Source organism: Amblyomma americanum, chromosome 3, assembly GCF_052857255.1.
Source record: "Amblyomma americanum isolate KBUSLIRL-KWMA chromosome 3, ASM5285725v1, whole genome shotgun sequence".
Classification (NCBI taxonomy): domain Eukaryota; kingdom Metazoa; phylum Arthropoda; class Arachnida; order Ixodida; family Ixodidae; genus Amblyomma; species Amblyomma americanum.
In genome coordinates this window covers 130,048,357-130,064,553 of record NC_135499.1, presented here as the reverse complement: position 1 = coordinate 130,064,553, position 16,197 = coordinate 130,048,357, and the positions used below count along the sequence as shown (strand labels likewise).

At 43.7% G+C, this 16,197-nt stretch overlaps 1 protein-coding gene across 1 annotated transcript in view; it reads right to left on the bottom strand.

The window, feature by feature from the left end:
• LOC144124121 (lysosomal cholesterol signaling protein-like) overlaps positions 1-16,197 on the bottom strand; it is a 96,600-nt gene that overhangs the window by 59,413 nt on the left and 20,990 nt on the right. The window contains exon 6 of the mRNA XM_077656783.1: positions 10,195-10,296. Within this exon, the coding sequence (XP_077512909.1) occupies positions 10,195-10,296 (102 nt within the window). The remainder of the gene's footprint in view (positions 1-10,194; positions 10,297-16,197) is intronic.

The window sequence follows — 16,197 nt, the reverse complement described above, 5'->3', positions numbered from 1 at the left end:
CTCGTTTTGCTTTGCCTGTCAAAGTCATTGATCATGCTTTGCATTTCATCACCTGGGTTACTTTTCAAGACAATTTCATTGGCGAATTACAGATTAGTAAGGTATTCTCCATAAACTTTTATCCCCAACTGCTCTAAATCTAATTATCTAAATACATAGAGTAAATAGGTGGTGAACAGCGCTAGAGAGATCGTGTCTCCGTGCCTGATACCCTTCCTTATTGGATATTGTTTTGCTGCCTTTATGGAGGATTACGGTAGCTGTGTAGCAGTTATAGATATCTTCTGGTATTTTTACATAGGACCCATCTACACCCCGATTCTGTAATGCTTGCATGACTGCTGAGGTTTCGACTGAGTCAAATCATTTCTCGTAACAATGAAGGCTGCATATATATATATATATATATATATATATATATATATATATATATATATATATATATATATATATATATATATATATATATATATATATATATATATATATATATATATATATATATATAGAGAGAGAGAGAGAGAGAGAGAGAGAGAGAGAGAGGAGGGGGGGGCTCTCGCACAGTTTCCGCCCCCGCCGTTAGATGACGTTCTACGTCACACTTGCGGTATTACAGGACGTGCTACGTCCACCGCTTTGGACGAGGGTGGCGCTGGTGAACACTCTCAAGGTTCGCTTACACGCAAAACATACAATACATACATACATACATACAATACATTAAAATATCTGATACGGCCATTGGAGCCATATACAGACCGCCATCTGGTATCATGTCCGATTTTTGTGACTATTTAGAAAGTGCACTGAGTTATGTTGGGGCCATTACAAAGTCGTTGGTTATTCTCGGAGATGTGAATATTGATACAATATCGGACAGCACGAATGCAAACGAATTCCGCGACATTATGCACCTGTACGCTTGCACTAATGTTGTGACAATACCTACAAGGGTGACTATTGATACCGCAACGTCCCTGGATATCTGTGTTACCAACATGAGTTGTGAGGATATTTCTGCTGGAGTCATGATATGCGACCTCAGTGATCACCTTCCAGTATTCTGCTTGGGACCCCCTGTGACTGATAAATATAAAAGTAGCAAAGAAAGTACCTGGTATCGCACAATTAATGACCAAAGCCTGCGACATTTTTGCAGCCTAATCGAGAAAGAAAGCTGGGACGACGTTTACAAGGAAACTAATGCTACAGTCGCATACAAAATGTTCCTGAGTAGGCTGCTACAGTGCTACGATGCAGCTTTTCCCTTGCGCGAGCATAAAACAAAACGAAAAAGAATGCGGAAACCCTGGCTGACTGTTGACTTGTTTAAACGAATAAGAGAAAAAAACAAGAAGTTTCATGCTTTTCTTAAATGTCGTGATCTGCAGTTACTGAAAGAATTTAAATCCTACAGAAACAAATTGATCTCAGACCTGAAAAAAGCAAAGATCGAGTACTTTCAGGCTCAAATTCTTCGTGCTCGCAACGACTATAAAAGGTTATGGGAGATGGTTAACGACCTAATGAACAAAATGCGCCCAAGCCATTGTGTAACAGATATCACAGTCGATGGCGAACGTCTGTCTGATGATCAGCTTGCTGAAGAAATGAATCTTAGGTTCATTAGCACAGGGAAATATACAAGCCAACTTGCTAGCATGTCCTACTATACACATGCAAACAGTCCAATGAGCTCTATCTCGCTTTTTCCGTGCAATCCAACTGAAATTTGCAAAATAATCGGAAGCTTGAAAAGTGACGTAGCGCCTGGAGATGACGGTATAAAGGCTTTGCCAATTAAACATGTTGCAAATCATATTAGCCATGTGTTGTCCTATATAATCAACTTAATGCTTCTTACTGGGGAGTTTCCGGATGACCTGAAGATAGCTAAAGTAGTACCCGTGTATAAAGGCGGCGGTGCAACAAATATGAATAACTACCGGCCAATCTCTGTTCTAACTGTATTCTCAAAAATATTTGAGCGCGTCATTAATGATAGACTTAACAGCTTTTTTCAGAAACATAAAATAATAGCTGATGCACAGTATGGTTTTCAAGCAAATAAGTCTACGGAACAAGCTCTTATACATATAAAAGACAAAATTATTGAAAACATAGAGAAGAAACTCTTAACCCTTGGTCTATTTATAGAACTTCGGAAAGCGTTCGATACTGTGCAACATGACATAATGATAAAAAAGCTAGAGATCTGCGGGATTCGGGGCGTTGCGCTGAGGCTGTTGCAAACGTACCTGAAAGACAGATTACAGTATGTAGTCATAAACGATCGCACTTCGAGTAAAATGAAGATAGAACACGGCGTCCCTCAAGGATCAATTTTGGGGCCTTTACTCTTTCTTATATATGTGAATGATATAACTATGATACCAGGATCCCCCCAGTTAATCATGTATGCTGACGACACGAATATATTTTTTACAGGAACAACAAAAACATGCCTTGAAAAATCTGTCAATGATTACTTATTAAAACTTTCCAGGTGGCTACAAGCCAATCGCATTACTCTAAACACAACAAAATCTAAATACGTAATTTTTAAACCGACAAGCGTTAGGGATCAGAACCCTATTAGCATCAGATATGAAGGTAGCCTATTGGAGGAGGTCACTGCGCAAAAATTCTTGGGTGTATGGTTCAGCAGTGATCTGTCCTGGAACGCCCATGTTAGTTGCCTTAAGTCTGATTTATCACGGATCATTGGTTGTCTTTACAGAATCCAGCACTTGATTCCATCTTGGATGAAGCAGACATTATATTATTCTCTATTCTATTCTAGAATTAGTTATGGTATTTTAGTCTGGGGTACGACAACTGAAACTAATTACAAAAAATTAATTACTTTACAGAAGAAAGTGTTACGCATATGCGAAAATTATCATGGCGAAAATAGGGAACTAAGAACGCATCCACTTTTTTTAAAGTACAATATGCTGAGGGCAGACAAGGTATACTACTTTAAGTTGCTACAATGGATACATAAAAATCGCTTGTATGTCACATCCACAGACAGAATAAACTTGTACGCTATCAGAGACCCGAAAATAGAGATGCCGAGGATAAGGACAAATTATGGTCGTCAAGCACTTTCTTTTCAAGTTATCAGAATTCTCAATAGAAGAGATATAAATATTAATTACAGTAAACCCTTCTCCACTTTCAAAAACGAATGTAAGGGAGCTCTTCTCTGCAGCGATGTCACCTATAGCAATCGCTAAAATTTCTTATGCGAGCAAGTTGTGGTCTATTTTTTTTCCTTTTTTTTACTGATTCTGTGTTCGCCTCTCTGTACTCTTTTTTTTGTGTTTATATGTACATAATGTCTTGTTTTTTAGTAGGCTAGAACAAGCCTTAAGTAGAACTTTGTTATTTGATGTAGTGTTTCATGTATGTCTTGGTCCTTGTTTCTTATTTATATACTCATCGTACATTTATTATGCAAATTTTTGTCACGCGCTTCTGTCTTTTTTTTCCGTATGTATTTTCCTCTGTATAACGCTTACATCTGGCCTACTTTTTTTTACCGGCCCGCCGGACTGTTATAATTTGTAATTTGTATGTTTGTTTGTCATGTAGTAGGGGGCTGAGGCCCTGTCAGGCAACATTGTGCCTTTAGCCTCAGCCCCTTCTTAGGCAAACGTCCAAGCAACAAATAAAAAGAAAAAAAAAAGCAGCAGATTGGACAGCCATCGCCGTAGCTCAGTTGGTAAGAGCACCGGACGCGATATTCGGAGGTCGTTGGTTCTGATCCCACCGGCGGCATGGTTGTTTTTTTCTGCTGCTTTATAAGTAATATTCTTTTTAAAAACTAATTCATTGGCGCTAGATATAAAAAAATCATTCCCCTATGCACCTTGATTTCGGTGACTGTTGGCTTCCTTAATATGTTCGTCAAACGAGCCCCTCACTTCCCTTGCCTTGTCTGCTAATAGCTTAACGGGGGTCTCGGTTCTGGCAGTCTTGATGCCATAGGTAGCATAAGAGGGCTCTCGCATAGTTTCCGCCCCCGCCGTTAGATGACGTTCTACGTCACACTTGCGGTATTACAGGACGTGCTACGTCCACCGCTATGGACGAGGGTGGCGCTGGTGAACACTCTCAAGGTTCGCTTACACGCAAAACATAAATACCCACGAAAGCAGCAGATTGGACAGCCGTCGCCGTAGCTCAGTCGGTAAGAGCACCGGACGCGATATTCGGAGGTCGTGGGTTCGGATCCCACCGGCGGGATGGTTGTTTTTTCTGCTTCTTTATAAGTAATTTTCTTTAAAAACTAATTGATTGGCAGTAGATAATTAAAAAATAAAAAAATAAAAAAATAAACATTCCCCTATGCACCTTTGTTTCGGGGACTGTTGGCTTCCTTTATATATATGGGTTGCTCATATTCTGTGCATTTCTTTATCACCTGGTTGATAGTGTGAAAATGACCTATTATTGAGTAACCTTTACGAAAGCCTGCCTGGTCATTTGGTTGATTGAAGTCATAGGTTGTCTTAATTCTGTTAGCGATTACCTTACTAAATACCTTGTAAACAATGAACGGTTAGCAGATGGGTCTATAGTTTTTCAAACTCTTGACGTCTTTTTTCTTATCGATTAGGATGGTGTAAGCGTTCTTCCAAGATTCCGGTACGATCGATATCATAAGGTATTGCGTATGCATGGTGACTATTCTAGCTCAATTTCCCAAGTTTCCTTCAACAAATCTGCTGTTACCTGATCCTTATCAACTGTTTTCCCCCTTTGCATTTCACCTAAGGCTTTCTTTGCTTCCCTCTTTCGTTACTAGCGGGATGTAGAATTGCTGTGCACTACCGCCTCTCTCGTTAACGTCCTGGTTATACTAGCTCGAGTATAGATTTACGTATATCTAATCGATTACTTTAACTATCTTATAATACTAATGACATTGCCCTACTTATCTCTGTGCGCATACATCTGTTTTTTCCCTATGTCTAGGTTCCTCCTAACTGCTTTTAGTCTTCATCCGTCAATATGAGCATGCTCGATTCTCCCCACATAAAACCTTGTTTTGTTGGTCTAATCATCCCGCCGCCTACTTCTACTGCGCATTCTTTAATTATAGTTGTGAGATTATAGTTTATTGGTTGAAGATTAAGGTTGTCGTCCTGGGTTAAAGCCGAATATCTTCTGCATCTAAATCCTGAATTCCTCTATTTTTCATGTTACCTTTAACCCGTTGATCGGCTTCTGCCTGGCTAGCTTTTTTTTTTTCGTTCCTTCTTCAAGTCTAGGCTAATTAGAGACCTTACCTTCCTATGGTCGCTACATCTCATTTTTCCGAGGATCTCCGCATTCTGCTTGATTACAGAGTGAGCGCGCAGTATGAAGTCTATTTCATTCATAGTCTTGCCATTGAGGCTCTTCCACGTTCACTTGCTTTTCTTGCGCTTGCGGATAAAGGTATTCATGATCCGTAAATTATTTCTCTCAGGGAACTCTACTAATAACTCCCCTCTGCTATTCATTGAGCTTATTCCATGCCCAATCGCCAATTCCATGTTCATGTCCGCATTCAATCCAATTCAAACAATCCGTCCATCTACTTCCTTGTCCGCATGTCCCTTATTGCTCAATCCTGCTTGATCATGATTGTCTTCCAGGAGGACGTGAGCAAAGGTATTTTTGGCTACGGACTATTACGAAGCCTAGATCGGTAACTTTGAATTAAGTCCTTCATAAACACTTGATGAAGACATCGCTGAAAAAAATCTTCGGCAGCAGCAACGGCCAGAACGCGTGTGGCAGATCCTCTACTAAGTTCCTGTCGTCTTCGAAGACACGACTTCTGACATTTGAGTAAGTCGAACAAATTGGTCTCATTAAAGCTTCGAATAGGCCTAGTTGATTATTCATGCTAGAGTTTCTTGATACGCTATTCTTCTTACGAAGAAACCATACAGACAGCTAAAACGCGTTTACATCTCCTGGGAGCTGATCCACAATAGTGAGACATACTTGTTCCTACAGAGCACATAAATTGACATGAATTTCAGAGCTGCGCATTAAGAGGCGATGCTAAACTCCGTCTGCCTCAGATTATGAGACTTAGCCTCTTACTGCTCTCAATGCATAATAGTGCACACTGCAGAGGAACCTAACTTAAAATAGAAAATGGTAACAGCCACAACTAGAAAATCATCTCTCATTTCTGGGTATTGCAAGCTTTTGAAAACTAGAGCCTTATAACTGAAAGAACCAGATGGTACGCAGAAGTATTAGTTCGACCATTTGTTTCTGCCAGCATGTGTCGGTGTTCTCGGGTGATGAATGTAAAAACGAAAAGATTGGTGCGTTACCGTCTGACTGCATGCCATCTCCGTTTCTCGCAAACAGACTTGAGGAGCTTCAGAGTCAATACTTCGTTAAAAATGGCTACGATAATGATCCTGAACTAAGCGAAGAGCTCACACTAAGAAAAGAAAGATATGGCTTACCGTTCTGCGTACAGTCGCTAGAATAAGGCGTGGTAATGAGCATGGTTCTTCGGAAGCAAACTACGTAGTTAAGAAAAACATACGTTCAGGAAATAAAGAGCCTGTTCGGACAAAAAGAAGCTCAGGATATTGCAAAACCTTTCTAATTGCCTGCTATAGGAAATACCAAATCTTTTATCTCCGACATGGCTACCGAGTACTCATCAAACTAGTTCTGCACTTCCATTCTTGTTCTCTGTGCGAAAGGGGGGGGGGGGGGGCAAATCCTAAACGATGCTTCAGAAAAGATGGCGTCGCTTGCATCAGAGATTAGTGCATAAGTCAAGACGTAGGCATGTAAAAATGCAGTTGTGCATAAAATGTTCACATTTGTGAGGAATATTTATCGCGAAAAGAACTGTTTTCAATTATTTCCAGCTGTGAAGTGAACCCCTAGTCTATCATAGCGAATCCGAGCACCGCTGTCGAGGCTGGGGCAAAGCTGAAGTGATAAAGGCTTCAAATTCGCAAAAGAAATGTTGGTGATTATAAGGCGTCACGATATCGGCAATACGGCAGCTGACGCTCCTAGCAGTCGCATATCGCCGTTGCACGTGGAAACATTACTTAGTTCGACTCCGGCCAATTCGATTACTGCAGCAGTTTTTCAACGCAGGGCTCCTACACAGGAGCCTGCTAAAGCAACAAGTTTGACTCAAATTCAGTTGGCATCAGCTCTGCATACGTAGCGAAAGCTAAGGCATAGCTTGGTTAGCCTTGGTTAATCTCGACTGCAAGTCCAGGTTAGTCTGGTTGTCTGTCTAGTTGTTGTCACGTGGTTCGTCACGCGGTTGGTCACGTGACCATTCATGTGGTTGGTCACGTGGTGCGGTGCGAGCACGGCGAAACTGCGAGTTCGTGGCCAATGTAGCTTTCGCTACAAAACTAGTCCAGAACTTAGGCAGCATGCTCTGCCCCTAAAACGGAGTTCGCTAGCGGATAGCTTACTCTATTTTTTACTCCCACATGGGCGCATTAGTGTTTAGAATGTAGCTTCGTCTATATTAACCGGCGTGAACATCGGAACAGACAAGCTGAGCGGCGAAGGTGCCGGTTTCCTCCGTCCGGGTAGCACGTATCTGGCCAGCTTAAAGGGAGACCAAGTTCAGCGCTCCGGTCAGTGCTCTGTTTATGTGCGCCACATGCAATCCTGAGACAAAGTCACGGAGCAAAACTATATAGGAGGTGAAACTCCCGTCAGCGCGAGCGAGCGCTGGCGACCAGATAAAGTCACAATTGTATGCGCCGACGGGGCGCATGCAGTGGCGGCGCCATGCGACGCCTCGTAGAAGCAGCAGGGAAAAAAAAAATGCAGCGCCCGGGCAGGCGGCTCCGGCGGCGCGCGCTCAAAGCAGACGACAAGCAGACAACGACACAGGTGTTTGCTTCAGCGGGCACGCCGTGACGTTGTATTTCAGTAGTTTCTTTCCAGGCCGCCAGGCGCCGCCAGCAGGATAGTGGCGTCGCGGGCTTTTGACATTTTCTGGTCGCCGCAGACGGGGGAGTTTCTACTCCTATATCGTCTTCCTCCGTGGACAAAGTGCATTAGAGCGAGTGGATGAACGGTAATTTCAATTTGTGTTAGGGACACCCTCAAACTTTAGGCCAGAGTGGAGTCATGGAAAAAAAAATTATTATAAGCATTTTACTTTTACTTGTGGAGAGGGGGACGCGACTCGCGCCGTGTTTCAGCGTCATCGCACCGCAATGACTCTGGTCTCGGTTGGAGGCACGCAGACCGCTTTCTCAAGTAGCCGTCAAGTGGGCTCACGGGGCATCCAGAGACACCCAACGCTGTCACCAACTTGTTGCTGTACTCAGTCGTCAGTATATAAAAAACGTATACCCACTCAATGACAATCGAGTCCGTCCTTCCTGCAAGACATCGATAGGCGAAGAACATCGTGATAAAAAACAGAACGAGCGCATTTTTACATGCTCCATCTTCGAAAAATGTGCACTTCTTTTGTGAAGGAAATACATCACGTATTGTGCACTTCAATATACAGTTTGCTTTTCGTTTTTACTGCAAAAACACTTCTTCACAAGATCTAGCCTGCTCACCGAGTTTGTGTGAAGTTTGACCATGAAGGTGACCCTTGACAGAACCTAACACAGCAACAGTCAAGGCAGAAATGAAAGTAACATTGCCACGACTGGGTTCCAAACCCACGGCAGCGCGAACATATCAGCTTCACTGGTCACTGCACGAAGTCACTATGCTTTGCAGCTTTTTTTTTATTGTCTATGCTATCGCCGCAGCCCACCACGTTTCTTATTAGGCTTCAATACATTCTTGCGCTGTGCATTGCACCTGAAGAACACATCATGAGCTAGTGGGTTTCTCATCACAATGAAAATAGCGCAAACTTCCCGAAGGACGCAGGAAGGGAAGACGAGACACAGGCGCCTGCGTCTCGTCTTCCCTTCCTGCGTTCTTCGTGAAGTTTGTGCTGTTTTCATTGTGACGTATATTGCACATCGTCGCCTTCATCAGCTTCCATCTGCGGCGCGAACACATCAGATCAGCTTAACCTCGATCAGAGATTAACCTGGGCCTAATATCGTCGCCAGATGTCCCAACGACCCAGCAAAGCAAAACCATTAGAAAACCAGCCTAAACACATGCTTTCGTACGCCTACTCGGCTTAGCTACGTTAAAATCTTACCACTTTTGTTTGCTTTTGTTTGCAGACAGGTATGCGTTTAAAGGTTTCACTGACCAATTTAAGGTTAAGTTCTTGACCGCGAAATTCTCAGCGCCAACTTTCTGTTTAAGGATTACGTGCAACTGCTTTTGTTTGCAGCGGCTGCTCACAGAGGTGGAGGAGGTGGTGCGACGAAGCAGTCACAACGTCCTGGTGAATGTGGCATCTACAGTCACGTGGGAAAGGTGCCAATCTGAACACAATTATGAGCAGCTCAACAGTTCTGTGCTCAGGAATTATGTGCCCCTAAGATCACCGGGAGGAAGACGGAATGCGGGTGCGTGTTATCTACAGGCGCGTGCACCCATACGCAATTATCTGTCGCCGGACTGATTGCCGTCCTTGTCGAACTGCCTTGTTTTACAAGCGACTGCATTGAAATAAGAGGCGAAGTTTTGCGCCAGTAACCCGCATTTGCCATAGTTCGGTTATAACACGTCATTTTTTTTAGGTGTGCCAGCAAAGGAACGAACTGGCAAACTCTCCCAAGCTAATGCATCGGAGCCGAATGAGGTGTGTGGTGTGGTGTTTGGTTTCATGGCGTGTAAGTGGTTAGGGCTGTCATGCGCCATTCACAGCGTTAGAAATGTGTGATTTTGTGCCGAAGGACTAAACGGTTTCAAAAAGTTACAGTTCCTTTAAAATTGTTCATTCTTCTAGGAACCTAAGGACACATATAAAGCTGAAAGAAAACCGGAATCAACTGTCTTTTCACCTAATACAAGGCATACTGTTTTATTTTTTTTACAGCACACCTTTGGAACCAAGGCACAACTGTGAAACATTTTGTCCAGCAGAGCAAACTATACACTGTAAGTTGCCTTCTCTTTTCTGTCCTGCCCACTCTGACTAAGCTTGGATCTGTTGCTAAGATCAGAGGCGGAAACAGTCCTGGTTTCCGCTTTCCCAGACTACTACATAATTAACGCAACCAAAGCGCTATAGGGGCGGAAGCGACCTACCTTTAGGATGGAAGCCAGCGGCACCGGAAGCTCCTTTCCGGAACGCCAGACGTTGACGAGGATGGCAAGCAGGGAAAAGAGGACGTGGGGGTGGGAGACAGCCTTCGGTGTAGGTAGGGAACAAGGGGAGGAAAGAAAACAGAGAATGTTCTCTTAGCGTGAGGGCGGGCCGGGTCTCTCGGGATGTCAGGACAGCTCATGTGAGCTTATACTGCTAGGAGCTGCCGCTCTCACTGCAAAGGGCGGTGGGCGTGCATTTTCCCACTCTTGATTCCTGCTCGTGTGTAGCCTTCCTTGCATTACGTGTAGCCTTTCGATGTGCATTTCAAAGAGGCTATACACATCGATTTCTGAGTTTTGCGAAGCAGGCAGCACGAAGTAAAGAAGGTACAAAGGCATATACGACTGAAACGTTGCACTAATTGCAATAAAAATTTATTGAATCATGATTACAGTTACAGGGCATTAGAAATTGAGAATCCTTTCCTAACAAGTGGTGAGCAGAGCACAAAAGCCGTTTTTTGAACCTAGGCTATGCGACTAGGTGGACACAGAGTCCGTGTGCAGTCGTCCACGCCAATCTCCTAATTCAATAATATTAATTTATTATATTTTCACTCACTGCAGTGGTCTGCATGTTTGTGTTGAAAGTTATATTCCTAGACATACATTTAGTAGAATTCTTATAGCGCACCCGTGTTACGCAACACTCGCCTCCTACTGTCCAACTGAGTCCGCGTAATTAAACGCCTATAATAGTGGTGACCCGCACAGAACATGCTATTAAGCGCAGAACACGTTACAACGCGTTATTAAAGTCAAGGCACGCTGCAAAGCGTTCAAACACGATATTTTCGAGCAACTTAAAACATGCACATATCACAGAAATTGGTCGAAAATTACTGAAAACGGGAGTGGAACCGCTCTTATGGACGGAATAATTTTTGCACATTTCCATGGTGCCTGGAATGAACCTGAGGTAATAGATGTTCTGAAAACCTTGGCGATGTACTTGGCGACCCAATCCGCATATTTGGACAGAAAATTCATTTGGAAATTCATCGACCGGAATTTTTTTACACAAAAATTAAGAAGCAAGTTTAAAACCACTTGCTCTGTGATATCTGTCTTATACTTGAAGGGTAGCCAGGTGTGTGTGTTTTACGTCTGGTGACAAACCACCGTTCAAGGTGAAGACCCTGGAATACAGGAGTGAAGACACGCTACTTCTCGTGCCGTAATGCGAGCGCATATCTAGTACAAAGGTGAGCATGGAGTTAGATGACATGCGATAGCAAGTCTTTTTGTACTAAGCCCCATAAAGCTGCTTCGTTCGGCAACGCTGTAAAGTTAATTGCACATGAAACAGCCGTTTAGCAGCCATTTCGTTGTTGAGCCTTCGTGTCCTCTAATTAGAACTCAGGTGCGCGAGGCGCAGTGCACCTAATGTACTGCGCCATTGACGCCGACGCCCGAACACAGAATTTCTAATAGCATACTTATGTATTCGGTCCGTAAATCTTCACTTCGTATCATCACTTTGCAGAGAATTCAGTGTAATCCTGCTGCAAGTCCGTGGTTAGAGTAGACCAAGAACTACCAAATCGAGCACACAGCCATAGTCTACACATGACGAACGAATTGATTGCTACAGCATGACTGACAAGACGGTGTAGAGAGCTGCAATATCGCTGTGCCACCATATGTGAAGCTGGTGGTACCTTGGCCACTAATAAGAAAACTAGTGCTTGTGAATAATTTTAGGAAACAGCGCAGAAAACGACACGGGCGCATAAGAGAACACGACAACACGAGCGCTCCTGTCCTTGTGTTCTTTTCTGCGTCGGTGTCTTTTTCTGCGCTGTTCCGTAAAATATGAATTACCAGCATGCCCGGTCTTCCGTCTTATCGAAGTTTTGAATACACTCCCTGGATATTCGGTCTGTCTTGGAGGTTTCTGTCCTTTAACATATTCAAAATACGTAGGAGAGTAGGTTTTCTATTCAGATACGGATATTAAATGCACGCGATTAGATTGGTATTAAAGAATTTTCAGATATCTGAGCGCTCATACGACTTATTCCTGCTTTAAGCAGCCCAACATAGGCGCCTTCTAAACGTCGTTTTTTTTTACACAGCTACCATGAATAAAACATAATGTTTGGGCGTTTGCAAACTTGTTGTTTCAGCATTCTCATTTTATTAAATGTTGCACTCTTTAAAAATTAGGCAGTTAACGTCGGTGTCAATATTTGACCTTCTACAATCAACCGCGAAATCTTTGAGGTCCATTGGTGCGGCAGTCGTTGAATGAGACCATTTACGCGTCCGCTTGAATTTAATCAGGATCTCACCGAGCTAAGTCCTACCTCTTAAGGCTTTTCAAGTGGAATGAATAGAAACAGTGGATTGAAGAAGCACCCGTGTCCAAGGAAACGGCACGAAGCACTTCTTCCCACCGCGCGGCCTCGTGGAATCGGTAATCTGTGCCTTTTGTCACGCCAATCTTGTTCCGCTCCAGAAACCTCTACCCGAGAACAAGAGCATATCTGTGCTTTAAAAAACGTGACCTCGGTAGGAACAGTTCCGCCGGAAATGTTGCAAAAACACAGAAAGACAGAGGGCTCACAAAAGCGGCTACTTTGACTGCCTAACAGCCCAGGGGCTGCGCTTTATTTTTATGTAGTTCTCCTTATTGCTCTCTATGTCTCTATTCGCTTTTTTGTATCTTGTTGTAGCCTAATGTATGCATTAATGTAACGAAGAGCCACAACTATTTAGTAAGTCGAAAACTGGCATATGGCTTTAAATAATCGTTTTTCGGAAGGCGCTCTCATTGCATCAAATCGAGTAGCCTGGAGCAAGGCTACCAGTAGCCTTGACAAGGTTTTCAGGTCTCTCCATTATGTCCAAACAGCACACGGATATGGCAGTTGCAATCAATTGAATGAGGACTCTTATTAAAGGTGCGATATCGGCAGGAAAATTGTGGAGGCTAAATGAGCCAGCAACACTCGCTGGCTGTATAGTTAGTTTATTCTGCAGCCTGAAATAACTGCGGGTACAAAGCGGGAGAAGAATACAGACCGAGAGCACACCTTCAGACTTCGCAAACGAGCTCGTCAGGATTGTCCCCAAGGTGGTTTCAGAGCTTCGATAGGAACCTGCTCCTCTTAAAAAAGTCTTTGATTTACTGCAGTAGTACATGATTTTAGAAAGTCAGCTGGCAAGACGAATGAAGTTGACGCTTGCTACTGCTACCTAGCACTAGCCTGCCCTACTGCAGCAAACTGAAGATCGCGCCTTTCGAGGAAAAATACTCTTCGAAGCCTTGCAGAAATCTTGGAGACAAGCCTGGTGAGTATAAAGTTTGCGAAATCAGATAAGTCATCCCACCTACGTACCTTTCAAGTTTCCTCTGTAACTATTTTATTTATTTTTTTGCACTACAGGTATTTCAAGCCAGTTTCTAAAGTTGACTTGCACGAACGTTGCAGTGGAAGTCATGTTTATTAATAAAGTCAAAAGAGCTACAACTGGGGCTAGTTGGAAATGCATCCTTGAAAGTATTGGTGAGTGCTATCAACCTATGTGTTCGTACCCTTCCGTATTGTGATATCGCTCACCAATACCTTCAAAGTTTGTAAATAAGAAATGCGGCGAAGACATGCGTGGTCAACTAATACTCTCGTTGCCACCAGCACCTGAAATCTTCGTGGAAGCTAGATGTGGTGCACCTCGACAGCTTCCGGGTCGTCACATGCAAGACACATGCTGAGCTTTTTGATCATGTCAGTGGCGAAACTCTAGATAGGGCTCACTTATCAAAATCTGGCCGCCGTGGCGTCTGAGTGGTTATGGCGCTCGGCTGCTGGCCCGAAAGACGCTTGTTCGATCCCGGCCGTGGTGGTCGAATTTCGATAGAGGCGAAATTCTAGAGGCCCATGTATTGTGCGATGTCAGGGCACGTAAAATAACTCCAGGTGGTCGTAATTCCTGGAGCCCTTCACTACGGCGTCCCTCATAGCCTGGGTTGCTTTGGGACTTTAAACACCCGTAAACAATAAACAATAAACTTATCAAAATCTGCCTGCATCATTACAACAAAATTCGGAGGTTTATATTTTGCGGCGTCGCATATGAACTGTGAAACGAACTGTGCAAGAGCTCCTGCCTCCAAGATGGTTGATACGTCACTGTGAAGCAGTCGCAACAAAATCAGTAAAACAGGCGCAGCAAAAAAAAGGCAGATAAAAACGGCCAAACAAATAAATTCAAATCTGAAAGAAACGATACATTTCAGCGCTTCCCGAGCTAATGACAGCAGATATTGACAATTTTCAGTTGTCGCTCCCAACTGTCGCATTTATCTGCTCCCCTCCTCGAAGTTTTTCATCTGATATGACCAAAAAGCTCGGAGACGTATATAGTGCGGTTCTAAATTTACGCCTAGCCACGTAGCTATAACCCTTCATCGAAAGAGTTCTTTGACACCGTGAGATCGCCTTCTTTCAAGCCTACCTGGACTACACGACTGCAGGTGGACAGATGACGCAGCGTCAGGGGTACCCGATCCCACTTGGAACCAACGTTACTTAAAGGTTCGTTGGAGGCACTTAGATATCTCTTAACTTCGGGAAGACGAAAGCCGTTTGCGACTCATTGTACTGATTTGAATTTGAGCGGTGACGTCACGCTGCCCATGCGCAGTTGTTGCTTGGCGGCAGATCACACCATCCGCCACAAAAGGCAGTTTGCTCACAGTCCAGTTGGCAGGTTGTGATCACGTGACAAAGTCACGTGACGTAGAAGGTAACGGACGGACACCGCGAGAATGAGCCATTAAAGGCTTTCACCTTAAAATAATGTTACATGTACCTATCTCGCGGCTGAGGCCCAAACGGTCAACACTCTTTTATAGCGGCAGGCAAACGCGAAAGTAGCTTTTTTTTGTTCTGTGGCAACACCTGTGGTATTTCTAGGGAACGTACTACGACACCGTTAATTCAGCAGAAGTCCCTGACGCAGCTATCCTTGTGAAACCTGGCGGCAGAATAAAGAAAATATGGAAAGTAAATTCCCCGAACCTCGAGGTGTAGTTTCTTGTTCCCTGAAGCTGTCCTGTCCTCACGACACTGTTAGTGGGAGGAGCTACAGGAGGTTGTCCGGGTCACCAAACAGAATGCACGCACTCATCGCTAATACCCTTCTTCCTATTACCTATTTTCTGCAGATAGGCAGTGACAGTGTTTTGTACTGCTTTCATGCATTAATGCAGACAATGGGAGCATTTTATTTGGTTCACGTCAAAACCGTTATCTAAGAAGTCAGCAGCCATCAGGTATGTCCAGCGCTTGACAAAAACGCAGAAGAGGAATGGTTCAGGAAGTGGGCTTGAGGACACCACTGAGTTATTATCCCAGAGCGTAACACGCAACAGCATCTTTGAGACGGGCTCAGTCCCAGTTTACTGCTTAAAAATCGTGCTGTAATTGTGCAGGTTTTTATCGTATTTTATTGTGCAAAGCTGGCTCATTCTGACGGCGACCATTTCACTGCGGTTTCTAGTCAATGGCTTTAGAGCAAGACATGTTCATTCAAAAGTGAAATTTAAAAAAAAAAGGTAGCGTCAGTGTAAAACGATCAGCAAAGTTCGCAGTAATGACCGGCGACAGGGTACCCTTTTGCATTGGCTTTGGAAGAAAAAAGAAGGAAAAGGCAGATTGGAAATGCATGTTTCACAAAGCAAAGCGTTGCGCCCGGAAATTCTACGAACAGAGCAATCTTCGCAAGAGACTACGTTTTCCTACTCAGCAGCATCACCAGCCCCCTCTAACCTTCATTCATCCTTTTTCGCCCTGTCGCCTCTTCCTGTTCTTTGCTCAACCAATTTTGGTATCTGGAGAGTTTTGCCCTCAATGTCAGCCTTTGATCACAGCTGTAACGTGGTACCCCGCATAATAATCCCGGTGGTGTGTTTCTGCTTCCGTGCATAAAACGTCC